Source organism: Rhinatrema bivittatum, chromosome 4 (genome assembly GCF_901001135.1).
Source record: "Rhinatrema bivittatum chromosome 4, aRhiBiv1.1, whole genome shotgun sequence".
Classification (NCBI taxonomy): Eukaryota; Metazoa; Chordata; class Amphibia; order Gymnophiona; family Rhinatrematidae; genus Rhinatrema; species Rhinatrema bivittatum.
The window spans coordinates 21,767,436-21,795,264 of NC_042618.1; the positions used below are offsets into that span (position 1 = coordinate 21,767,436).

The 27,829-nt window shown below is 46.4% G+C and overlaps 1 protein-coding gene across 3 annotated transcripts in view; it reads left to right on the forward strand.

Moving 5' to 3' along the window:
* The first annotated feature begins 13,284 nt into the window (after window positions 1–13,284).
* RIN3 (Ras and Rab interactor 3) overlaps window positions 13,285–27,829 on the forward strand; it is a 133,066-nt gene continuing 118,521 nt past the window's right edge. For 2 of the 3 annotated variants that reach the window (XM_029597825.1, XM_029597827.1), the window contains exon 1: window positions 13,371–13,511. In XM_029597825.1, the coding sequence (XP_029453685.1) occupies window positions 13,459–13,511 (53 nt within the window). In that variant the 5' untranslated portion in view covers window positions 13,371–13,458. Of the gene's footprint in view, window positions 13,512–27,829 lie in introns of all 3 variants that reach the window. The other variant, XM_029597826.1, reaches the window with a different exon arrangement.

Below are 27,829 nucleotides of genomic sequence, written 5' to 3' on the forward strand. Positions count from 1 at the left end.
ATGCCACAAAATGGGCCATTTTAGAAAAGCGATCTACCGTGACCCAGATGGTATTGTTGCCGTTGGACACGGGTAGATCGACAATAAAGTCCGTGGCTGTATGCATCCACGGTTTGCTAGGAGCAGGCAGAGGCTGTAGAAATCCCCAGGGATGGCTGACCGGTGGTTTCTGTCTTGCGCAAGTGGGACATGATTCTACATAGGCCCGTACATCTTCTTTCGTGGAGGGTCACCAGTAATACCTTTGCAGGGTAGTCAAAGTTGTGGATTGTCCAGGGTGATCCGCAAGCAGAGAGTAATGTGCCCGTTTGAGGATCTTCTTCCTGAGCGTCCGGGGAACCACTGTCTTCCCAGCAGAAACCATGTGAGTAGCAGAGAGAAGTACCCTATTAGGGTCAATGATATGCTGTGGAGTATCTGGGACATCCTCCGTGGGAAAGGAATGTGAGAGGGCATCCTCACGGGTGGTCTTGTCTGCTGGGCGATTCTTCAAAAGAAAATCAAAACGGTTAAAAAATAAGGACCAGCGGGCTTGTCTGTGGTTCAGGCGCTGCGCATGATGTAAGTATTCTAAATTTTTGTGGTCGGTGTAAACCGTTATCTGATGTGCGCCCATCGACCAAGGAATAACCTTTTGCTAGCTGGAACCTTTCCTGCTCTTTTGCTCTCTCTAGGACTTCCCGTAGGGAGAAATCACATTAAGCACCGTACATTCTCTGCACATTGCACGCTCTGCCGTCCTTTCTGTGGCACACATGGGCCATGTCTGGAATTCCTGTCCATAAAAATCCAACATGACATATTGTTTCCTGCAGAACTTTTATCCTGTTTGACTCTGCCATCCTCAATATATAGCCCCACCCCTCCACCAGTTTGATCCATCCTGTCAGTGTGATATAATTTGCATGATGTTAGGACATTTGCCTTCTCAGGGCTTCAGTCTGTCCTACTGCAAAAGATGATAATGCTGTTTGCTTCCCTCCATACCCCAAAATTTACTTTGAAAGTTTCACAGACTGCATGCAGTCACTCAACAAGAGCTGATTTCATCGGGCATGGAGTTTTTTTATAAGTAATGTATTTATTTATTATTTATTTAACATTTTTATATACCGGAGTTCATGTAGCAAAATTACATATCACTTCGGTTTACATTATAACAGTAACAAGCATATCAAAATGCGGATACATTAAACAAGGGAAGTAACATGGATCAGCTGAATATCGTAGAATAAATAACGATAATTTACATGGATCCAAGACTTATCCTGGTTCAGGGTCTAAGAGCATACTGTTAAAATTTGGGGTCAAGGTGCGATGTGCATCATTATTAATGATCAAACAGGGATAGAGTGCTATTCGGAAAGATAGACTCTTAGGTGGTATGAAAAGCTTGTTCAAACAGCCAAGTTTTAAGTCTCTTTTTAAAGGTATTTGGGCATAGTTCCATCCGGAGTTCAGGTGGTAGAGAGTTCCATTGTAAGGGGCCAGCTGAAGACAGAGCTCGTTTTCCTAAGGAGGTTTTGATAGGTGGGGCAAGGAGAGTGTCTCTGTATGCTGTGCTCACTGGTCTGGAGGTAATATGTGGTTGAAGAGGAATGTTGAGCTCCAGTGGAATGTAACTGTAAATCCTATTAGCAATCTGTCTGGAATGGATGAAGACATCCAAATTCAAATGAAATCGTATACCTTTTTAATTATCTAGTTACTTGCTAGAAAATAAATAATATTGACATTAAATGTGGAATGCAATTCCTGTCAGAATCCCCCCCCCCCCCCCATCCACACACACTCAGACACATATATTACACACACACACACATATATATATAGATAGATAGATAGATATGTAAAGTGAATGCTGCACACAGTTTTTCTATAGCGAGGAAACATCAATATGGTTATTATAATTGAAAGTCATTTCAGTTCAGTTTATTTTCTTTCCACCCCCAAGGAAAAATATGCAGTAATATAGTAGCAAGGGACGCATTAGGTCCCCCACCCCGTCCATGCACACACAATGTATGGTTTGTAGATTACTCTAACTCTGCAGCTGGAAACCAATGACTCACAATATCCCAGAGGAAAAATGCAGAGCATGGAGGATGGATAGGAAACCAGCCCTGGGAGTCACTGAGAAACCCATGACTTCAGCTCTCAGTCTAACTCTCTCTAGGGTGCACAGTGGGAGCGGATTTGAAGCAGGCCTCTCCTATTCCAGAGAATATATTAACATAGAAACATAGAAACATAGAAATGACGGCAGAAGAAGACCAAACGGCCCATCCAGTCTGCCCAGCAAGCTTCACATTTTTTTCTCATACTTATCTGTTTCTCTTAGCTCTTTGGTTCTATTTCCCTTCCACCCCCACCATTAATGTAGAGAGCAGTGATGGAGCTGCAACCAAGTGAAATATCAAGCTTGATTAGTTAGGGGTAGTAGGGGTAGTAACCGCCGCAATAAGCAAGCTACACCCATGTTTATTTGTTTTACCCAGACTGTGTTATTCAGCCCTTATTGGTTGTTTTTCTTCTCCCCTGCCGTTGAAGCAGGGAGCTATGCTGGATATGCGTGTAGTATCAGTTTTTCTTCTCCCCTGCCATTGAAGTAGAGAGCTATGCTGGATATGCGTGAAGTATCAGTTTTTCTTCTCCCCTGCGGTTGAAGCAGGATATGCATTGAAAGTGAAGTATCAGGCTTATTTGGTTTGGGGTAGTAACCGCCGTAACAAGCCAGCTACTCCCCGCTTTGTGAGTGTGAATCCTTTTTTCTTCTCCCCTGCCGTTGAAGCAGAGAGCTATGCTGGATATGCGTGAAGTATCAGTTTTTCTTCTCCCCAGCCGTTGAAGCAGAGAGCTATGCGTGAAGTATCAGTTTTTCTTCTCCCCTGCCGTTGAAGCAGAGAGCTATGCTGGATATGTATTGAAAGTGAAGTATCAGGCTTATTTGGTTTGGGGTAGTAACCGCCGTAACAAGCCAGCTACTCCCCACTTTGTGAGTGCGAATCCTTTTTTCCACATTTCCTCTTGCTGTTGTAGCTTAGAGTGATGTTGGAGTCACAGTAACCATGTGTATGTTTATTGAATAAGGGTATTATCTCCAGGCAGTAGCCGTCATTCTGGTGAGCCACCCACTCTTTATTGACGGCCTCTTGATTTTATGGATCCACAGTGTTTATCCCACGCCCCTTTGAAGTCCTTCACAGTTCTGGTCTTCACCACTTCCTTCGGAAGGGCATTCCAGGCATCCACCACCCTCTCCGTGAAGAAATACTTCCTGACATTGGTTCTGAATCTTCCTCCCTGGAGCTTCAAATCGTGACCCCTGGTTCTGCTGATTTTTTTCCTATGGAAAAGGTTTGTCGTTGTCATTGGATCATTAAAACCTTTCAAGTATCTGAAAGTCTGTATCATATCACCTCTGCTCCTCCTTTCCTCCAGGGTGTACATATTTAGATTCTTCAATCTCTCCTCATAAGTCATTTGATGAAGACCTTCCACCTTTTTGGTCACCCTTCTCTGGACCGCCTCCATCTTGTCTCTGTCTCTTCGGAGATACGGTCTCCAGAACTGAACACAATACTCCAGGTGAGGTCTCACCAAGGACCTGTACAAGGGGATAATCACTTCCCTTTTCTTACTCGATATTCCTCTCTCTATGCAGCCCAGCATTCTTCTGGCTTTAGCTATCGCCTTGTCACATTGTTTCGCCGACTTCAGATCATTAGACACCATCACCCCAAGGTCTCTCTCCTGCTCCATTAAGAGGAAAGGCGGGGCACTAGTCGGAATTGTATTGCTTGCCCTCCCCGACCTGTCCATATCTCCAGATATGATCTTGCATTTCAATTCACGGCAGCTCAGGGGGGTAGATTCGGTGGCAAGGAGAAAAGTATGAAGCACAGTGGAAAAATTTCCATCTTTTATATTACATTGCAAAAATAGTTTTTCAACCCTCCTTGCGTTTCTGTAAATTATTTTGTTTTTATTGGGTGAGGAAAAAGAATCTGAAGTGTCAGCACAGGAAGGTGGATCTCAGAGGCAGGGAGGGGGAGGAGAAGAACTGGAGGAGGACCAGGAATGGAGTGAGGAGAGTGATAGTGGGCTGGGAATAGGAAGGATGGGAGGTGGGGAAGATGAAGGGAAAGGAAGGGGAGGATAAGAAGAGGAGAATCGAACATCTGGGATGGGAGGAGAGGAAGGAGCAGGTGGGAGATCATAGGGAGCAGGATCCAGGATCTGGGGTTGGTGGGGAGGGGGTTTCCAAGATGGGAGAAGGGATAGGAAGGAAAGAAGAGAGATTCCAAGATTTAGGGGAATAGAATCCAAGATCAAGAGACAGAGGATCCAGATGGTGGGGAGGAGGGCTGCAACTCCAGTCCCGCTCCCCTTTGCAGCTCCATCCCCTCTCTAACCTCAGCACCCAATGTGGCAGATACAGGCGCCGCTCCCTTCTGTGTCACGCACACTATAACCCTATTCCCTTCTCTCTCACAAACATTCGCCCCTCCCCAACTGATCATTTCCCATCCCCCAGCCCCTCCCTCGCTCCCAATAATCCCCCTCTCAGCCCCTCCTAAATCCCCAAAATCACTCCCCTCTCGCCTTTCCAATGACCTCTCTCTCTCAGTCCCTTCTCTGCCTCACTACATTAATCCTTCTCCCTCTTCCAACCTCACAATCCCCCGCTCATACCTGTACCACCGTTGTTTATCCAGGCTGGCAAGAGGAGGAGGAGAGAAACCGAAAATCCTCAGCCTGCGCCCTCGTCCTCTGCCGTCTGGATTTCAGCTCCTTTGAACGGTGCAACGCTACGGTGTCCCACATGGTTCAAGGCGGTAGTTGGGAACCCCAGGCAGCAGGATCCGGTCCAGTGCACTGCTGCTGCCGCCCTCTTGCTGGCCCAGATCAGCAGAGGTGACGAGTGTCGCCCGGGGATCAGGAAGGATGACAGGCAGGGGTCAAGTCCTCAGCCCCCAAGGGCACAAAAAAAAAAAAAAAAAAGGGAGTGGGAGGCAGATCAGGCTTCAGCCCCACTGCAGACTGCTGGAGGAAGGGGGAGGGATGGCTTGGGCTCATAGGGGCCCACCCTGAGATTTCGAATAATCAAAACGCAGCAAACATGATAAAGCCCCTCCACCCCGGAGAGCAATACTGTAAAAAACACAACATGAGAGCAACTGGGATCCTTCAGTCCTTAACGATGTGAACCAACCAGATTCTTGCAGGATCAGTGATAAGCTGATAGTTTCTGGTCAAGGGGGGGAATCTCGCCATCTCTGTCCCACCTGGTCTGTCTGCTCCAGCTCCGCTTCTCTCCCCTCCCATTCCCTACGCAGAGCAGGAAGGGAGCTAGATTAAGGCACAGAGAAGCTCTTCTTTGCTTCAGCCTCACCCCCTCTCACCCTGCTCCCTGCAGGCTGCCTGGGAGGGGAGGTAAGTGAAGGGGGCGGGAGTAGAAAACAGAGGGTTGGTTCCTCTGCTGGGCGAATTAGAAGAAGGAAATCTCCTGCGGGCCTGGCTGCCCCCAGAATTTTGTTGCCCTAGGCCTAGATCCAGTGTTGCTTATTGGCAAGGGCCTGGCCAAGAGGCAGTCAACGGGAGTTAACCCCCTAAAGGGCTCTTCTACACGGTTCAGGAACAGTTGGGTTCCTCCATGAGCGAAAAACTGATCCATCAATGACACAGAAAGATGACAGCAAAGAAAGACCCAAGGGTCCAATTTTCAGTACGCTGGCGAGCAGACAAGATATCCAGCTATAGTTAGCCAGATAACTTATCCTGGATATTCAGTGAGATAAAAATCCCACTCAATATCCCCGATTAAAGTCAGCCGGCCAGCTGTAGCCAGATAACTTTTGAATATTGCTAGTTATAAAGTTATCCAGCTATAGTTAAATCGGATAACTTTAGAATATAGCCGGGTAGTGGGAAAGTGAGGCTTTGGGGGGGGGGGGGGGGAAAGATTGCAGGTCCACTGGTCCTCTAATATGCCCCTTCCTCCCCCCACTCCCCTCCCCCTCCATCTAATACTTTGACAAATATAAGCAGCGGGGCTGGTCCTGGCCTCCCCCCATCCTCCCCCTACCCAGGACCAGGGTCCCACTGAAATTTTTAAAAACTTTAAAAAGCTCCAGGGCTTCTGCACCCCAACCCTTACCCTCCCCCACTCCCAGTACCTTGATTTCCATTCATCTTCAGCCTGGATCGCAGCAGCGGCCTGGGGGTTCCTTGCTTTTGCTGCCGCTCGGGAGCTGCGCCGGAGGCGTACGCTTCCCGCGTAGCCGCCTAGCCCATGGCAGAAGGGCTGGGACCGGGTCACGGCAGACCGCTACTGCGGTCCAGGCTGAAGATTAAAGGAAATAGAGTTAGCTGGGTAAGTTATTTGCCTAACTCAACTCCACCTCAGAATGCCCCGACAGACCCCTTTCTTATTCTGCTAAATCTCGGCCAGATAAAGACTCACCCGGCTCACGGTTTAGCCAGATAAGAAAGGGGAAATATTCAAAACTAGATTGATAACTTGTGATCTGATTCGATTTATTGTGAGTTATCTAAGTGGCTTTGACTATTGGCCTCCCTGTGGCTCATCTAGACCGCCTGCCCACACCCCCCAACTTCTCAGCTCCAAGCTTCATGCCCCTCCCTCGGCGATCCCCCCCCCCCCCCCGTGCTTTACCCAAGCTTTCTTCAGTTCAGATACCGCCCTTGTCGCCTCCACCGGGAGGCTGCTCCATGCGTCCACCCCACTTTCAGTAAAGAAATACATTCATAGATTACTGTGCTTCCGTTGAAAGAGGCCTGCCTCCTGCGCATGGAAACCTTGGAGGAACGTTAACGTCTCTATCACATCTCCCCTGCCTCTATCATATCTCCCCTGTCTGTTCCCAGATGCTTTAGAAGGAAGGCCGCTGACTACTTTTGAGGCCACCCTCTGGACCAGCTTGTGAGGATGCGGCCTCCAGAATTGTATACAGGATTCCAAATGAGGTCTCACCAGGGGTAACAAAGGACCCCCGTGAGCTACAAAGAACATTCCTGTTTTAAAAAAAAATGTTACCTACAAATGTACTGTATATTAAAAAAAAAAAAAAAGAGAAAAAATTATCCAGAGAATCAGTCTGTGCTGATACTTATTTACTGTTGTTGACTGCAACTTTAAACCGAACAGCACCACGCGGTGCTTAGTTCTGCAGAAGCCCTCTGACTTGCTACATTTTCTCTCTCTGTGCAAGAAAAGATCTCAGGTCCATCATTGTCGGGGGGGGGGGGGGGGGGGGCCTGAATTACATGGATATATAGTCACATGCATAGTTTTTACATACTTGTAGATTTCTCAGAATAGAAGTATGTCCGTAAAATACAGCACATTCTTAGAGGCAAGATAGTTAAAAATAACCCAAACCAAACTACATGATAGGCCGGGAGTGAGATTTAAAATACCAAATTTTGGAAAACCGGTAGAAAAAAAAAGTTAAAAAGTATGTTGCGGAAATTTTCAGTATTAACATAAATTCTAGAGAATGGATTTAAGCTTTCATTTTGCTGAAAGCTGACATCTTTGTTGTATGCAGTATAAAATCATAATAAATAAAGATAAAGTAAATAAAATGTGTCTGCAATTCTCAGGTGAATGTTGGAGAGATTGTGACTTGCTTGGCACTGAGATCTTTACCTGTTGGGACTGTCCTGGACTGCATTATTACTGGAAGCAAATACAGCAGAAAGCACAAACCATCAACATGTGTTTAAGTGTTTAAAAGTGCTCTTCTAGTACACTGATTGGAAAGAGACCGCTGGGGCAGGCAAAGCAGTTAACATGAAATAATGTTCCTGGCAGAATGCAGATAAACCACGTGGCTGCGTTTCGCTGGCGCAGGAGAGAAGGCTAAGCAGCTCTTCAGTGAAAGAAAGTCTGGTTGACATCAGTGTGTGTCTGCATTATTGTAATTTCAACCAATACAGCTAAGCCAGAAAAGTATCTGCGGGTAATTTCCAAAGAGCGCACATAGCTGCAAAACTATCTGAGCGATTTTAGTGCTTGTGGGTTAGGCAAATATTTAAAGAGAAGCTACCACCGTTGGTTCTGATTGACAACTAGCAAGTGGAAAGTAAGGCGTTAAAAGCATCCGTGCACTTTACAACTGCTGATTTGCATGGGCAGCCTGAAGGTGTCCTTTTGAAAATTAAATGTGAGTGTGCTATTTTCCTTTCCCAGTGTAAAAGAAGGATTCTACAAACTTCAAATCCTGGAGAAACTCCAACCCCTACTTCACCCCCTGGACTACCGGACAGTTCTGCAAACCCTCCTTTTCGCCAAGATAGATTATTGTAACGCCCTCCTAACACCCTCAAACCCCTCCAGCTTCTTCAAAATGCAGCTGCATGGTCACTAACAAATATCAAAAAAAAAAACCAGATCACATTACGCCCACACTCAAAACAACTCCATTGGTTGCCCGTCCCTTTCAGGTCTCGATTATGCTCGTACACAAAGCAATCCATAATGACAAAGCCAGGTGGTTACAGAGACCACTGACCCCCCTTGCAACCCCACCAGGAATCTCCGCTCAACCAACACAGGCTTACTCACCACTCCCTCCATTACGGGAGTGCAACGAGTCACCACAAGAGAACGCGCTGCATCCGTAGCAGGTCCTCACCTCTGGCACAACCTTCCACCCTCTCTCAGAACTCGCCCCCTCTACGCCCTCCTTCCAAAAGAACCTCAAAACCTGGCTCTTCCAGAAAGCATACCCTCCAGATAGATAATTTCTGACATTGCCCCCCATCCCCACCCAGATAAATAAATTTCTGCCCCCGCTCCCCCGGCCCTGCCAGCTCCCCCCCCCCCCAACCCCGCCTCTGTACATAGTAAGTTAAATCAGAACATATTACTGTATATAAGAGTTATTTTAGATATTACTGTTAAAGTTATTTTGTTAAGCGAGTTATACTTAATCTGTTACACTGTACCATGTCATTATAAGGCCTGCCTTAGACATCATGTTGTATGTAAACCGATGTGATATGCCAAATCGAATGTCGGTATAGACAAATAAACAAACACGTGCAGGGAACGCCTTTTTAATTCAAACATAGTAACGACGGCAAAAAGGGACCAAATGGGGCAAGCCAGGGATGCCCTGCAAACTTCTCACAGCAATAATCTGCCTTGCTAAAAAGTATGAGTGGGAGGGAGCCCTGCTTGAGGAGGGGCAATTGTCAGTCGGGCCACCTTGCACAGATTAATGCTTTGAAAATTGCACCCCCACCCCGCCCCCCATCTGAAATTGTCATTTAAAAAGGAACTACAAATTTTTAATCCGAAAATATTGTGTAAGAGCCCATTTCTGACTGCAGCATCTTCTCGGAGGGGGGGGGGGGGGGGGGGGAGACGTAACGGCCGTTGGGGGGGGGAGGTTATGCTCAGGGCTGATATTAGGGAGCGAGAAGCTCAGGATAAGAGGGAGGTGGGGGGTGGCTCCATCTGTCCCCAGGGCCGCTAGGAATTTCTAGCGCGGGGTCACCACAGCCTCAAAGCACGGGAAGGGGGCACTGGCTCTGGTTATTGCTTTAACGTCAGGGCCGGGTGCTTTCCCTAGGCGAATTGCAAATTAGGCGGTATCTTAAGAGCACCAAAAATTTGGGGGCCGCAAAACCCGCCAGCTCGAGGCTGAGAAAGGTGCTGTGCCAGGGCCGCTATCGCCAGCGGGAGGGCGTGCTGCCCTGGAGCTACCGCCAATAGGGGAGGGGGGTGGAAATCTCATAACCAGTGGTTCGCCCAGGGTGCCAAATACTCTTGCACCAGCCCCGTTTACCGTCTTTGCTTCCGTAAAGTCAGTGCAGGACCGCCGGCTACCCCCGCCAGCCTCTCCTATTAAATGAGGCAGCGCTGCGGCGCCCCCAGCCAGGCAGGCTCCGTGCGCAGGGCACGGGGCCGCTTTCCAGCCTCCGACCGTGTCGCTTATCCCATTCCCCCGGGCGGGGCAAAGACTGGGGCAGCGCGTGCGGGGCAGGCCCGGCAGCTCTCTCGACTCAAAGAGCAGCACCAAAGGGGGCGGAACCCCCAACTCCCACCCTCCTGTTACAGGATATGCCCGAATGGGGGATAGGGAGACCACGCACAGTGCTAGACACACACACACACTGATACAAGATACAAAATATTCAGTAATGAAAATATAGCTTTATTTACAGCACACATACTTCATCTCCCGTGACTGTAATACATACCAAATCAGCATCCTGCCACTCATCAGGTCAGGGAACCCCAGGGCGACCAAAAAACTTCACTTAAATGACATCAGAAGCTATTGTTTATTCACTGCACTTTTCTATGTCTTTATCCATACACGTTACCCACTGTTTACTGTTCCATGTAAAAAGCCCCGGTCGGGCTCCTAAGACCAGGGCAGTTTGCCGTTCTATGTAAACCGGATTGATTTGTATCTAATACAGGAATTTCGGTATATAAAAATTATAAATAAATAAACAAACAATATAACATGTACAGCACATAATGACACACAAACAGAACACGTAATGACAGAGAACCACAAACAGTAAACAATTATCGAACATTAGAGCTCAAAATGTAGGCCTTTTAAAAGCAAAAAAACAAATCTTTGGAACCAGAATTCAGAATTTTTAAAACAGATCTGTTCAAAAAAACAACACGAAATCTAGGAGAGAGGGAAAAAAAAACCTCAGGTTTTACACTTTGTCCTGTATAGCAGCTTTTATTCTTGTAAATCTGTAAAATAAAAATTTCACATGCAAAGAGAGATTAATTTTAATCTTTTACACCAAAAAATGTCATTATTTTCTAACTAGAGGTTTTGACTGCTTAATCACAGCCTGTGAGATAGAAGGAAGAGAGGAGAAAGAAAAAAAAGTTTACAACGACAGCTTTCTCCCTGCTTCTACAAAATCCTTTTGCTAAACCTAGAGCTGCACAATTAAAATATTACAAACTTTAAATTAGGTTATCAGTTGAGGCCAGACACCGCACTGTTTAAGTAAGTATTGGGGGTGTCACATAGAGAGTAGAAGGAATGGGGTCAAGCGCCCACAGCTTAATCTGTGGGCCTGCCGGGAGGGGAAGGTAAATACTGAAGGTAAAATCGGGGATTTGTGACAATTTTTTGCGGTATGTCCTTTTCTCCTGCATCGATAACAAATGCCACGAAACTTCTGACTAAATACAGGCCTGCCCTTTAACGTCCTGTCACGGATGCACGCAGTGGCGACATTCTCACTCCCCCCTCTTCTGGATCATTTGCTCTCCTGTCCATAGTAACTATTTAGAAGGGTAATTTCAGACTTTAAAGCTTCATTCTGAGTACTAGCAATTTTTAGCTTCTCAATGAAATCAGTCTCACACTGCTCATAGTGTTGTCTATCTTCTGCCAACTGGGCAGAAAAGAAATTCTCCAGTTTTAGTCAATTACAGTTTTCTTGTCTCAACTTATCTGTCAACATCTTAAGGCGATGTGACCAAGCACTCCTAATATTTAACAGTAGCCATATTAAGGCTGTGCTCTGCTTACTCTTATTTTTGAGCATTGTGGCATGGATATACTTAGAAATCTTATTTTCTATATCATCAAAAGAATTTAAGTCTGCTGCGACATTATAATCCCATGGGTTCTTCCCACATACTACTGCTGCAATCTCCCAAAAGTGATTTCTCTTTGTTTCTCTTTTTAATTCTAGTTTAGTGTCCTTGTGATTCTTAACAAATGACACCTTCTGTTGCCACATAATGCTAAAGTTAAATACACACACACAATATTCTGTACTCAATAGATTTTCTTATGCACTATCCTGCTTTCTGCAGATTACAAGCAAAATTCTTGACACAAGATAGAGGGCCCCAACATAAATAAATCAGCCCTTCACAGTAAAAGATGAAGGGATACACAGACACAAATTAAAGGCTCATATAAAACTTTCACCTTTGATTCCCAGTTTTCATATTGCATTTTATATGGTTTATTCTCCCATCATGGGATATCCAGGAAGTCTTTTACCCCAGTAGCTTCACTATTTTTTTTTTTGTCTTTCTAAATAAATACGTTTTATATTGCTTATTTACATGTTACACTACACTAATTTCCTTTCACTTTCTGCATAGCCCGGCTCACTGCACCACCTTGTGTTTGTATCGCCTGTACGGCTGCCCTCTCTGCCACCACTTAATATTTGTCTGCTTTATCTTTACAAAGCTGCAACTGACATTGCAACACCACTCTGTCCTGCCTTAACTTCTCTAAATTCTTCGTGGGCTGCGGCTACTGCAACTCATTAACCCTTAAGTGAGCTTTCCTATACCCAGTAGGAAGTATCCATCCTCGCAGGGCAATGCACGCCATTTCTTTCCCTGCAACTACAGGGACCCTTTTGTAAAATATCTTCCAGCTCACAAGATTCTATCCCTTACCTTCCTATCCCAATTCTCACATAACCCCATATTACACCCCCACTCATTGGCCAGCAAAGAGTAGGGTACATCTTCCCAGCCGGGAAAACTACTTGGACTTTCACCTCCTCCCCTTCAGGTTCTTTACTTCCCTTCTTATCAGGTTTTCTCTTAAACAAAGGCATTCTGCTCTGCCCCTTCTCTTACACAAGGGAACCCTGCTCGCTGCCCCAAATGTTACAGGATATGCCAAAGGAACGGGAGATAGGCAGACCAAGCACAGTGCTAGACACACAATGATACAAGATACGAAATATGCAGTAATGAAAATATAGCTTTATTTACAGCACACATATTTATTTCATTTCCCCTGACTGTAATACATACCAAATCAGCATCCTGCCACTCATCAGGTGGGGGAACCCCGGTGCCACCGAAAAACAGGCGCACACAGCTTCAACGGGAAAGATCCTGCGCCACTCCTCAGTGCACAGGTGAGGCTCCGGGGCTCGCACTGGAGAGCCCCGAACTTTTATAGGGCTTTGTAAACAAATGCACGTGCAGACAAGCGAGCCTGCGAGCTTCCCGTTTCAGGAGAGGACTGCTGGCCATGCAGCCCTGCTCCTGCCAGGTCAGACACAAACCAGCTACTCCCTTGCACAGCAGCTTGCTTTAGCCCTGCTGACACAGCTTTTTGCTTGGAAAACCAAGTTTCCCAAGTTCCAAAAGTGACAGGACAGCCTCATGTTTGCCCTGAGAGCGCTCTTTTACCAAATCGTATTACACCCCCTCCCCAAAAAAAAAGCGAAGCCCGGCTCGAGCGCACAAGACCTGCCTCTTCCTGGAAGGCTTCTCTGCTCGCAGGAAGACAGGAAGTGGCGCGAGGCCGCGGCAGCCCCCCGCCCCCCCCCCAGCACCTCGGGCTCGCGCGGCAGAGGAAGCTCCCGGGCGCGAGCCCAGCCGGGGATGCAGCGGCGCAGGCAGGGGGCGCAGCGCTCTGAAGGACCGGCGGGCGCCGCTCACTGCCCAGGACGATGAGGACGGCAGCGGGGCAGCAGGAGGAGGAGGAGAGCAGCGACCACCCGGGGTAAGCTTCCTCCCTTCCCGGGTCTTCTTTCACACTTTATTTTTTTGTTGTTTAAAAGTTTTGATTTTGGGCGAGGAGATGGGACGCTGGTGGCATTTGTGCTCCTCCCGGCTCGGATGCACAGCGCGGTAGCTCCAGGCATTCTTTAGAGCCGGGCGTTTCTGACACTTGGAAAGCAGCTCGGCAGCTAGAAGTCGAGCGGCTGTTGGCGCCCGGAGAGCGATTTCTAGCCCTGCTGGCTTCTCGCTTTCGCCCCACATACTTGGCATTTCTGGAAGAGAGGCGGAATGCCAGCGGATAGCCGAGCTTCAGCTTGGGTCAGTGCTCACATTCCAAGGGAAGCAAAGTTTACCTTTTTTTTGCTAAATCGGTCCTGAAAGCGCTCATTCAGAATCAAAAGCAAACTCTCCTGCTTCCTCCCCCAGACAACGGGTGGAAGTGACCCAAGGCTAGAAATGTGGAAGTGGAGTCATCTGGAAGAATGCCAGCAATTGTCTTTCCCAGCGTCTGCCAGACCCACTCCTCCCTGCATGGGATTGGAGTCTGCAAACACACACGCACAGATTTCCACCCTTACCAAACCAGATGACACTTGAGTAAGGAGCAGGAGGTTTTCAGCATGGCCAGGCTGGCAAGAACGCGCGCTTGGCGGAATGCATAGTTTAACCCCTAGCTCTGCGCCCATTTTTTGAGTGCAAACTTTACTGCTGATACAGCAAGGAAGTTTGTGCGTTTTAAGTTAACACCCTCACGTGGATATTCCATGCAGATTAAGGTATTAGCTATTGCCTCCCACTGCAGAGACGTGCCCTGGTTTAACTCATAATCTAGCATTGGAGATTTTATTCCTGGTCAAGAAGTGGAGTAAAATCTCTAGCACTTGTGTCAGATGCAACCCAAGACATCTCAGCGGCACCAGTTCTGTAGGTCAGCCAGGACTTTAACCCAGAGGAAGCAGATAGATGCTCATTTACCAATGCAAAGGCAGGGCAAACGAGGTCTCTCCCCATCAAAATACCTTTTTCCCTAAGCTCCTGGCCCGCTTAAGCTGAGGGCTTGCTCAGATACGCTGCAAGGGAGGACCTGAAGGTTGAGATGAATGTATTCCTAAGAGAGAAGCAATTGAGACCCTCACTTGCCCCCTTGCTTAGCTCCCAATTCCCTGTGTTCTTGCCTCAGGTCTGCCCTGGGATCCCGGGAAGTACTCAGCACCCACTCTGCCCTGCTGACTTTCCTGTCTCTGATCCTGGCTGCTCCACAGTTCGGTCACTTTTCACCTAACACCGACTCCTAGTCCCAAGGATCCACACACTTTCAACACACAAGTTATTGCACCGCCTAGATGAGCGAGCACCATCGAGGTTTAACGTGTGCATTCAGTCTGTGCTGACCATACATTTTCCATTCTGTGTACTTTTTTTTTTTTAACCCCTGATGCGGTAGCAGAGCATTAGCTTGCTGCAGTCGAAGTAAATTTTTTTATTTTTTTTTTTACCTGTGTGCTGAATTTGAGTGCACAGTTTCAACACACAAATGAGCTTGGATGTTTGCTTGCTACTTCCTCCTGTTATGTATCTAGCAAATATTCCATGAATAGGACCCTAGGAGACCAAGAGACTTATGTACTAAGCTGCTAAGTTGTTTTTTTTCGCAGAGGTGGGGCCAATATACAAAAAGCACAACACAATCAAAAAAAGCACAAAAATGCAGACATTTTAGCATTTTTTACGAATATTTTAATGCATTGGTCCCTTTTGTGAAAAAAAAAACTAGCAAAATCACACCCTCAGACGTAGTAAACTTTCACTTGCAGTCCGCTGTATGTGAAAGTTTACTAAAATTCTTAAGTTAGTGAGCTGCTCTGATGATGCCTGGGTGTACCAGCTTTTGCACCTCAGTGACATGGTTAACTTTTTTTTTCATCCAGCATCATAACAACATTTCTGGTAGAGCTCATTTGCACCCCTTGCAAACTTCCACGGAAACTGGCTGCTAACCCTTGGTTAGTAGTATTGCCCCCCTCAGAATGTTTCAGTAGATCAGGGGCCGGCGCAACCCACTGTGCAAGCTGTGCACTCGCACGGGGCGGCAGTCTCAGGGCCCCAACCAAGTTGAGTCGGCAGCTGGCGCCACCGCCCTGCAAAGGAAAGAAGGAGCCATAGGCTGCAGTGGCAAAGAGGAGGAACTCGCAGGGCCCCCTGGTGGCTCCTAACCTGCCACGCAGCGAAGATGCAGCGGCGGCGGAAGGCCACGCAGTGCTGCAGCTCCTCTTTGCCGCCCAATGAAGAACCCTAGGGCCTCGCGGCAAAGATGAGAGATTTGCAGGGCCGCGTGGCAAAGCAGAGAAGGAGCCATAGCGTTGCACGATGAACAGGAGCCCTAGGGCGGCACGGCGGTTCCCAACCTGTCATGTGGGGAAAGAGTTGCAGAGCCGCAAGGTCAGGATGAGCTGCAGGACCACTTGCTACATGGCCAGAAGGAAAAAAAACCTCTGTATCGCTCCATGGTGAGACCGCACTTTGAATACTGAGTGCAGTTCTGGTCACTGCATCTCAAAAAGGCTATAGCTGCACGGGAGAAAGTGCAGAGAAGGGCAACCAAAATAAGGGGCCTGGAAAGGCTAAAGAAGTTAAGGCTGTTCAGCTTGGAGAAGACGACTAAAATCATGAAAGGACTTGAATAAGTTAATGTAAATCGGTTATTTAATAGAAGGACCAGGGGGCACTCCATGAAGTTAGCAAGTAGCTCATTTAAAACAAATCAAAGAAAGTTCTTTTTCACTCAGCGCGTACTGGTATTTAAGCTCTGGAATTCATTGCCAGAGGATGTAGTTAGTGTAACTGGGCTTAAAAAAGGTTTGGATAAGTTCCTAGAGGAAAAATCCATAAACTGCTATGACTGTTATTAATAAGCAATACTAGCTTGGGATCTATTTAATGTTTGGGTACTTGCCAGGTTCTGATGGCCTGGCTTGGCCACTGTTGTACACAGGATACTGGGCTTGATGGATAAGTATGGCATAACTTATATTCTTATGTAAGCCACCAGGCAGCTCTCAACCTGCCCCGCTGAAGAAGTGGAGGGCCAGAGCTGCTGGGAGAGGCCTTGGTTCTACAGTGTATGTATGAGCAGGAAGAAACTTGTGTGTGTGTGTGTCCGAGTAGAGGGGGTGTGGGTGTCTGAGCATGTGCATGTGAGACGAGGCATGTGTATGAAAGAGGGAACATGTGTGTATGTGTGAGAGAGAGAGAGCACTGAGGCAGATGCAAGCTCTAGGGATGATGGAATAAGAGGTCTAAATAGTTTTAAGTTCTTTTTGAGCAGTAAATTCTTCAGTTTATATCAGGAAAGATTGAGGTATTGAAGCACAGGGTGTTTTCTTCGTGTCTGAGCATGTGTGCATTTGTGAGCATGTGTGTCTGAGCATGTATATGTGAGAGAGGGATCTTGTGTGTGTGTATGTAAGGGAACGTGTGTGAACTTGTATATGTAGGAAGAAGCGTGTGTGAGAGAGGGGAAGCATGTGAGCATGTGTATGTAAAAGGGAACTTGGGCGTGTATGAGGGAGAGAGCATATGTATGTATGTGTATGTATAGAAATGTATCTATGAAAGAGAGCGGAGAAAGTTTATGCATCTCTCTCTCACTAATCCACGACAATCTCAGGGTGACTGGAAATCAAAGGTTTCCAGGTATGGAGAGTGAGAATTATTTTATCCTTATTAATTTTAATTTTTTAATGTTTTTGATGTGTCTGCTGTTTTGACATATTTTATTAGTGTTTGAGAAATGTAAAACAAATTGAGTTTTTAATTATTGGATCTTCCATTCACCAGCTGTTTTGAAATATTTTTATTAGTATGTTTATCCTATTATGATTAATGTATTTGTTATATTTCTTGATTTTAATGTTTAATTGCCGAGGATTGGTGATTTCTGTTTTTCCATTGTTGCATTGCGTAGATTCTGACTCGCGGTTTTCCTATTCAGTTTTTGTTTCTGTTTACATTTTATGGTTTCTTTTTCCTGTATTTGGTGAGGATCTGCCTGTATTCTGCTAGCGTGTAGGAATCTATAGCTTGGTTTCTTCTATTTTCCTAATAGGAGGTGTATTGGTGTTTTAGGGCCTGGTGTAGGGTTGTTACTTTTTTAATAGGAGGTATATTGGTGTTTTAGGGCCTAGTGTAGGGTTGTTACTTTTTTAATAGGAAGTGTATTGGTGTTTTAGGGCCTAGTGTAGGGTTGTTACTTTTTTAAGTGCTGGCAGCTAGTGCTGTTTTGATGTGGGAGGCTATTATATTGTAATTGTAATTTACTCATGGCTCTCTGAGGGTCAAACCCACACCTAATGCTCATTATAGTAGCCCTAATGCCATATGGTTCCAAGCAGGTTTGTTTGGGGGTTTTTTTGTAGGATTTTCTGGTTGGCATCAAAGAAGTGCATGCAAATACGTATGCTATAGATATATATATATCTATAGATATATATTTTATTTTATTTTATTTTTTTACCTCAGAAGACTGTCCTTTGAATATTCTTTTTCTTGCAAAATGTATTATAAATGCATCATTTTTAACAGTGGAGAGAGCAGGAGGTGGGGGTGCAAGGGTATAAGATTTGCCTGGGGCACCTAATTCTCTTGCACCAGCAATGGGTTCTGGGGGAGGTGGTGAAGACCCGGAGAGTAGAGGGTGACAGCGCTGGAAGGAGTTGGGCTTTATTTGGCAGGCCTGAGACAGAGAATGAATGAAGTGTGTGTGTGGGGGGGGGGGGCAGGCACGATAATTGTTCACACAGGGCAGCAAAAAAGCTAGCACCGGTCCCGATTAGGTCGCACAGCACATCGAGGGGCTAGCTGCACAAAAAGGTTTTCCACGCTTTGTGTCTAGGGGAGAATGCGTCGCACGTCGGCTTCGTGGATGTGTCACTTTTTATGTGCATTGCATAAGATACATTGAGCATGGGAGTCGTGCGGTTCCTGTGTTACTGACTGGACCATCTTGGTACCTGCTTTTTTATAGACAGATTTCATAACTTCTTATAGTCAGGCTGTTAACGTCTGGGTTTTGGGGATTCATTTACCACAAATGCTGACTCTGTTAAATCTTGGGCAGTTCAGCCTTCTCCATTACATAATTTCTAGCTTCATGCACACACAGACACACACAGACACACACAGACACACACAGACACACACACAGACTACCCTCCTTTCTTCTTACGCTTTCCCAACACATGCATGTGCGCACACACACACGCACGCACGTGTACTGCAGTTACGCATGGTATACACACAGCTCTGAAAATGACTTTTCAGTCCCATGTGAAACAAATGTCTGTGCAGTTTAGTAAAGACTGTGAAATAGCGTCAAATATTCTCCCCTTGTAGTTTCCACCGCCTTGTGTGGAAATGTTCGCTCTACAGAGGCCGATGCATAAAGCCAAGACGCAGCCACAGTTTCCAGCATAAGGTTAGGTTCACACTGGGCTTACCTTTCTGTCCTCTGCGAAGCTTGAGTGGTGAAATTTCCACGTGAAAGCCTTGCCACGCACTGAGCGCTTCGGTGTGAGCAGTTGTACTGAGCCGTTTGATCTCTAAAACAAGAGGTGACGGGGGGGGGGGGGGGGGGGGGAGACTCGGGAGTAGGATTGGAAAACGTTTCTTCTCAGGCTGGTGGGGCCATTCAGGAGAGCACGGGATAAGCAGAGGGGCTGGGTACAAGGAAGTGAAGAGGACAGCCAGAGCTCACCTGGGGTCTGCGCAGGGCTGCGTTGAAGATTTTGTCGCCCATGGGCAGAGTGCCACAGTAGCGCCAGCCCATGACCCTAAGGAAAGCAGCAGCAAGGTCCTCTTTTGGTCTGCATGTTTGATGCCTTCAAAATCTGGTGCCCCAGGCAGTTGTCTACGTTGCCTGTGCCTAAGAACATAAGAAATTGCCAAAATGGGTCAGGCCAAGGGTCCATCAAGCCCAGCATCCTGTTTCCAACAGTGGCCAATCCAGGCCACAAGAACCTGGCAATTACCCAAACACTAAGAAGATCCCATGCTACTGATGCAATTAATAGCAGTGGCTATTCCCCAAGTATAATTGATTAGTAGCCATTAATGGACTTCTCCTCCAAGAACTTATCCAAACCTTTTTTAAACCCAGCAACACTAACTATAAATTTATAAATACGTTAAAAATCAGTGATCGCAGATCAGATCCCTGGGGCACGGGATAAACCCTGTGGATCCCTAAAGGTTGGAGGATGGAATTGAAGAAAAGAGTGCCTGGGGGTAACTTGCTGGTGTGGCAGTTACTACCCTTAACCAATAAGCCTTTATTCTGTTGATGCAACTCCATCATTGCTCACTGCTTCAATGGCAGGGGGAAAAGGGGAATTAGATTCAGACAGCAAACAAGGACATTGAATTTTGTGTTGTCTGGGAAAACAATTAAGCATAGGGGTAACTTGCTGATGCGGCTGTTACTACCCTTAACCAATAAGCCTGATACTTTCTATGCAATTCCAACCTTGCTCTCTGCTTCATCAGCAGGAGGTAACGGGGAATAGGACTCAAACGGAAACCAACATGGGCCCTGACTTTGATGGTCTGGGAAACTGATAAGTATAAGGATGACTTGTATGGCCCGGCAGATACTACCATAAGCTTGCTGGGCAGACTGGTTGACCCGTTGGTCCTTTTATGCTGTCGTTTCTGTGTTTCTCTATTTTTTCACTGGGAAAATTTACCATTTAGCCCTACTCTCTGTTTTCTATCTTTTAACCAGTTCCCAATCCACAGTAGGACTATCCCATGACTTTTTAATTTCCTAAGAAGTCTCTCGGGAGGTATTTTATTTAGATTTTTATATTCTGCTTTTTTTTTTGGCCCTTCAGAGTGTACATCAAAGCAGATTACATTCAGGGACTGTTGGTATTTTTCTGTCCCCTCAGGGCTCGCAATCTAATTTTGTACCCGAGGCAACGGAGGGTAAAGTGACGTGCCCAAGGTCACAAGGAGCGACAGCGGGATTTGAACCCTGGGTTCCCTGGGTCTGGCCCGCTGCTGTAACCACTAGAAGGTACGTCGTCAAATGCTTTCTGGAAATCCAGATACACTATATCAGCTGGCTCACCTTTATCCACGTTTATTTACGCCCGCAAAAAAATGCGGCAAACCGGTGAGGCAAGACTTCCCTTGGGTAAATCCCAAACATGTCCAAGGTCTGCCGGGCTCTTCGTTTTCAGTTTTTATTTATTTTATTTATTTTTTTTTTTTACCTCAGGAATTCATCAGTGTTTCTTATATCAAAGAAACCTGGGAGAAAATCAGTGAGAAAAATGAAGTCATTTTGTGTACGCTGCGTAGCCGTGCGCGCCCTCCCCAGGGTCTGTGAGCCTGCGGCCGTCCCGCGCTCGTCGGTGTTTGCTTTTAACCGTGGCCGCGCTGCGTGGGTTACCTCTGCCTCCTGGGAGGCCTGAACACGTCTCGCACCGCCGCGGTCAGGGGGGTGCCAGCCCCGCTGCCTGTTCCTGCAGGTTACCCCCTGCGCTGTCAGACCTGCATCCCTGCCTGTCGCAGCTGCTCCTCCGCTCTCCACCCGTGGCTTGCGTTTCCCCTCTCTGTGGCCCCTTGTAAGTCGCTCAAGCCCCCACGCTCCCACTCCTTCCTTCATCTACTTGTTACCTCCCTCCCCCCCCTTTGCAGATTGCTCTGAGTCTATCCCAATCAATTGCTATATTTAAATCGTCACATTTTACCAAAGTCTTTCGGCCTGCCAGACCCTCACGAGTGATGAGATGCAGTCGGAGATTTACCGCGGGGGAAGGGAAGGATTTAAACGAATCCCACTTTTTTGTCCTTCCGTTCCTCCGCCAGTGGGGGTCAGTCTGAAGAAGCGAAGCCTCCTGTTGCGTTGGGGCTTTACTGCTGCGTGATTTCAAGGGTACGATGTAGGTGCACGCCTGGCCGCCGTGAAACACGAGCTGCAGGTTTTGGGTTGTGTGTTTTGTTTTTTTTTGTTTTAATAATCGTGGTGTTGCACTATTTAATGAAATAATTTAAGCAGAGGTCTTCTAGGGGTTAAACTTGAATTCTCGGGGGGGGGGGTTTAATTCGAGCCACAGCATTGTACCGTAGAGCTGCAGTTTGTTCAGAGTAAGTTCATTTTTCACATTTTGGTTTATTTTGTTGCTACCAACAATGATGAAAACCATACTTGGAAGATGAATTCATGCTCGTCGACACAGAATATTTGAAAGCAAGACTGGAATCGCTCCCTGTGGAATTCCGGCAGCCCTCCGAAATGAGAAGCCTGTTTTCTTCCCGAAGCGTGGGCTGCACATCTGCCCAGATGTGAGCGGTGGAAAAAGGCTTGGTCTGATTTATGTCTACGGCTGCATTGCTTTATTCTGCCACAGCTCACCTGCTGAGAGAGGGCTCTGAGAAGGCTTAAGTGAGCCCCTATGAAATAAAGGCCTCTTGCATCTTAAAGTGTGTTGTGAGCCGTGAAGCTGGGCAGCGGGTGTTCTCTGCCCGGGAAACAGACGGTTCATTCCTGCCTAACTCCCTGTGCACATGATCGCCAGCCGGCTGTGGCATCCACATGGAGCACCAGTCAGAGCACGGTGGCAGTTAAATCAAATTGAGATCTGTACTTACATGTGTCCTAAAATCAAGAAATGCCTGTGTGCCTGTTTAAAAGGGGGCTCTTATAACCATAAGACTGTTCTCGAGTGCACCTATTTATTATTCTAATTTACACACCGCCTTCCTCCGAAGACCCATGGTGGAACAGAATTACAGCCCGTGAAAGACAAACATATTGTACTAACCACGCAGACCACAACGTATACCAATACTAGAACATAAAATGCCAAGACATAAATATATAACCATCCCCAAAACATAAATATGTAAAGGCCCAAATTACCTAGCTAATTTATTTCAAAAATGTTCCAAATTGGAGTTTACGTTCGGCCTCACAGCACCTTTTTAATATTTACCAAGTGTAAAGGAGGCTCATTTACAAGACATCCATAATCGTGCCATTTCCATAATCGTCCTAAGCTCTGGAACTCTCTTCCTGATGGGTTTAAGTTGGTTGCTGATATAAAGGTTCTTGGAAAAGAACTAAAAGCCATTCTTATTCAGGAAGCCTTTTCTGTCACAATGGAATAATGTTGCTCTTTAATTTTTATCTTTTTAATATAGTTTACTGTCATTTTCTTCTTTACTGTATTTTATGTACTTACAAATGCGCTTAGCATGTGCCATTTTAGGAAGAATGTAAATATTTTAAGCACATGAATACCAGTGAGCTATTATAAACGTGCCTAATATAATCAAATCATAAACAATTGCTGATATGCCTTAGAGTTATGCAGCTATAAAAATATCTAGGCAATATAAAAGAGGTAGTAGTCATTCCAACCTACATATGCAAATGTAAAAAGCAAAAAGGAAAAACCCCCATGCGTTAATGTGTTTCCTAAAGGCCAGATAAGGAACTGTGCTACAAGGAAAGATTATCTGTGGAATCTCCCGCACAGGGCCTGGCTTGCTTCCAAGTCTCTTCTAGTTTAACCTGGGGAACAGGAAGCCTCACGAGCTGCGCTTCCTGAGACGTGCATGGAGTTCTCTGTGGGAGGTCAGGCATCGGACAGTCTATGATGGTTTATGTCTAGATATCTATCAATTGGGGATTTTCTGAATCCAGAGAGAGACGCTTCGTCATAGGATTTAAATACCTAAAAAGTGGTCAGCAGTAGGGATGATTTAAGGATTGGGGGAGTTAGGGACTGAGCAGCACTGATTTTCAGCCCTAGGTGCTTAACTTAGGTGCCTGAAGTTATCCGATTTTTCAGCTGAAAAGCCACCTAAGTTAGGCACTGAGCATTGTTTGAAAATTGATCCCAGAATGTCTTGAACCTCGCAAGCATTTGCCAAATCCATACAGTGCATGGGTAATACACTGGTGGCAGTGGACAGCACAATCTGCCCTCCCACCTGTATCCCCTCACACACCAGCTCCCGTCACTTGCAGCCAGGGCCGGTGGAAGTACTAGGCGATTTTTTGCAGGATGGATTGAATAAAGGATTGGCCCTTAATTCCTTGAAGGTGCAGGTTGCGGCTCTTGCCTGTTTTAGAGGCCTGGTAAATGGTGTTTCATTGCCATCTTATTCTGATGTTACCTGTTTTTTGAAGGGCATGAAGCATCTTAGGCCTCTCTTGAGGTTGCCGATTCCATTGTGGAGTCTTAATTTGGTGTTTGATTTTTGGATGGGCCCTACTTTGTGACCACTGTGTAGCCTTTCCTTAACAGTTGTTGACCTTGAAGACTGTATTCCTGGTGGCTATATGTTCTGTGCATCGAATTTCTGAGCTGCAAGTCTTGTCTTCGGGTGACTCCAGGAGCATTATAGCTGCGTACTGTTCTATCCTTCTTGCCCAAGGTAGTTTCAGACTTTCATTTCAATCAGTCCATTTCTTTGCCATCCCTGGATAAGGTCAGGGATGGAGAGGAGTTTCGCCTCTTCCGCTTCTTGGATGTCAAGCGACTTGTCGTGTTGCATCTGGTGGTCTCTGAGTCTTTTCGAAAGATGGATCACCTGTTTGTTTTCCGTGGCGGGAGTAAGCAGGGCACTCCGGCTTCACGGGCTTCCATAGCTCATTGGATTAAGGAGGTAGTCACAACCACGAATATGGACTCTGGAAAGCCGTTGCTTACTCAGGTTAGGGCTCATTCCATTAGGGCTTGGGCAGCGTCATGGGTGGAGGTTAGTCTGTTGTCTCCGGTCAATATTGGCCAAGCCTCAACGTGGTCCTCCTTACACACTTTTTCCAGGTTTTATCGTCTGGATCTGCAGACCAGGGAGGACGCAGCCTTTGCATGTGTGGTGTTGACTGGACCGCGGGCAGCCTCCCACTCTATTGGGGAGTAGCTTGGGTACATCCCATTGGTCCTGAGTCCATCTGTCTACACACTAGGAAATGGAGAAATTATCAGGTAAGTAATTTCGTACCCCAAGCTGCTGCATGAGTGTGTCAATAGTCCTGTGGGGCTCTGGGTCCCAAGGGATTACTGGTAAGTGTTCATCCAGTCCCTAGCTCAGGGGTCGGGAACCCATGGCTCGCGAGCCAGATATGGCTCTTTTGAGGGCTGCATCTGGCTCGCAGACAAGTGTCGCCATACTTCGCGGTTCCCCGCTGACCCAGCTGCTCCCCGGTCCTCCGCCGCCCGGGCTTAAAATGCTGTCAGCCCGGGCGGAACGCGGCAGGACAGCTGGAGTCAGCGGCACCGGCGTGCTCTCTTCTCCTCCCCCCCCCCCCCCCCCCCCCCCCGCGGCCCGGAAGAGGAAGTGGAGAGCATCGGGTGCCTGCGCGGGAAGAAGAGACCACACTAGCGTGGTCTCTTCTTCCGCGCAGGCACCCGATGCTCACCACTTCCTCTTCCGGGCCGCGGGGGGGGGGGGGGGGGGAGGAGAAGAGAGCACGTCGACTGGAGTCATCCGGGTGCCTGCGCCGGGAGTCATCGGGTGTCAGCCGGGTGCCAGCGCTGGAGTCATCGGGTGCCTGCGCGGGTCTTCCCGCGCAGGCACCCGATGCTCTCCACTTCCTCTTCCGGGCCGCGGGAAGAAGAGAGCACACCGGTGCTCTCTTCTTCCCGCGGCCCGGAAGAGGAAGTGGAGAGCATCGGGTGCCTGCGCGGGAAGAAGAGGCCACGCTAGTGTCCGACGGGAAGAAGACTGCAGCGTGGCTCGGAGGAAAATGAAGATCTTCAACCGCGGCCGATGGGACTCCACCTTCGCCTCCGCGAGGGCTGAAAATGAAGGAGGTTAGCGTTGGGAGGAGGCTGCTGCTGCCGCGAGTTCCCGGGGTGGGGGTGGGGGAGGGGGAGAGAGAGAGTGAATGAGCGAGCAAGCATGTGTGTTTGAGATCCTGTGTGTGTGTGTGAGAGATTGCATGTATGTGAATGATTGAGAGCCTGTATATGTGAAAGAGAATATGTCTGTGATTGAGAGCCTGCCTGTGAGAGAGAGAGCATGAATGTAAGTTTACCATTGGGAACCTGTATGTGTAAGTTTGTAATTGAAAACCTGTTTGTTTGAAAGAGTATGTGTGTATGATTGAGATCCTTTGTGTGTGAGAGAGATCATGTGTATGTATGATTAAGAGCCTGTGTGTATAAGTAAGAGAGAGATCATGTGTGTCTGTGTCTGATTGACAGCTGGTTTAGGTGATGGAGCATGTGAGTATGTGATTGAGAGCCTGTGTTTAAATGAGAGAGAGAGACCATGTGTGTCTGTGTGATTGAGAGCTGATTTAGGTGAGGGAGCATGTGAGTATGTGATTGAGAGCCTGTGTTTAAATGAGAGAGAGAGACCATGTGTGTCTGTGTGATTGAGAGCTGATTTAGGTGAGGGAGCATGTGAGTATGTGATTGAGAGCCTGTGTGTAAATGAGAGAAAGAGAGGACATGTTTGTAAGCATGTGAATGAGAGTCTGTGAGTGAGAGAAAAAGACAGCATGTATTTATATGATTGAAAGCCTGTGTGTGTGTAAGCGTGAAAAGATAGACAGCATGTGTGTAAATGTGTAATTAAGAGCCTATATAAGTGAGAGAGAAAAAACATTTGTATATGTGAGTGACTGAGAGCATGTGTGTATAGGTGTGTCATTGAGAGCCAGTGTGAGAGAGAGCGCTGGTATGTGACTGAGAGAGGAGAAAGTTCCAAGCAAACCACCCCACCTCCTGCTAATTCAGAACAATCTCAGGACACCTGGATATCAAACGTTCCCAGGTATGCAGAGCAAAAAAAGTTTTGTATCCTTATTATTTTTCATTACTGGATCTTTGTGTCTGCTATTTTGAAATATTTTGTTGGTATCTGGAAATGTTTTATATGAGTTTTTAATTATTGGATATTCCACTCATCAGCTGTTTCGAAATATGTTCTTTTTGTTAGTACAGTTTTACTGCTGATGATTTTATATTTCTTGATTTGTTTTATAAGGATGTGTGATGTTTCTTTTTTCCTTTGTTGCACTGCATACAGAGACTCTGGCTTGTTGCAGTTTCCAATTCAGTTTTTGTCTGCATGCTTCTTGTTATGCGTTTTGGTCTCTTTATTCTATGTTAGGTGAGGGACAGCACGTGATTCAGGTGAGGTTTTCTGCTGGCGTGTAGTTTCTGTGTAGGACTCTATAGCAGCCTGACTTGGTCCGTTTTCCTAATAGGAGATGTATTGGTGTCTTAAGGCCTGGTGTAATATTTTCAGAGACTTATTGTAATTTAAAAGTGTGATCTTACATAAAATGCACACATTTACTTGTATTTAGTTTTAAACATATTGTATGGCTCTCATGGAATTACATTTTAAAATATGTGGCGTTTATGGCTCTCTCAGCCAAAAAGGTTCTTGACCCCTGCCCTAGCTGGAGGTACCTAGAATCTTACATGAGTTCAGTGTTTATGGTTGGTTGAGTACAGTTCTGGTTAGCTGTTTTTAATCATATTTTTAATCAAGTTTTTTGCTAGTCTGTCCACATTTGCTTTTGAAGAGAGTCCTGGCAGGCTGGGCTCTCTGCAGGGTTATATATACTGTGACGTCAGCTTGCTCTGTCGCCATCTGCTGGCAGGGGAGCATAAACCCAGTGGTCCTGAGTCCATTTGTCTATACTATGGAATCGAAAATATCAGGTAATTTCTCCAATAAATTTACCAGACACAGAAATGTTAGACAATGTCTTTATTTATATAAAGTAAAAAAGAAAATCAAGCATTTAAACTGCAAATTATGCAAAATGATGTAAATGTACTAAATATTTGTAGAGTTTTGAAAAATCTCCCACAGAAATTGCTAGCTCTTGCTGCAGAATCTTGAAAAATCTGCGGCAGGAAACAGAGGCTTTGACAAGTGTTTTAAATAAATAAAACGTCTAGGGCAGAGGTTCCCAAATCTGTTCTGGAGGACTCTCAGCCAGTTGGTTTTCAGGATATCCACAATGAATGTGCATGAAATAAATTTGCATACCATGGAGACTCAGTGTATGCAAATTTATCTCATGGATATCCTGAAAACCCAATTGGCTGGGGGTCCTCCAGGACAAGTTTGGGAACTGATGGTCTAGGGAAGTCCGGTTATGGTTTGGAGAGAGAGCTCTTTGATAAGTTTTTGGAGGATTTCTATCAATTTGCTTTTAAAGCTGAATGCACTCTTGATTTGGAGGGCCCTAATTACTTTATATATATATGAAGGTAGGTATACTTAGGAGCAGTCTTATGGATAGAAGATCCCCTCTAAGCATGCACATAATAATTTCCT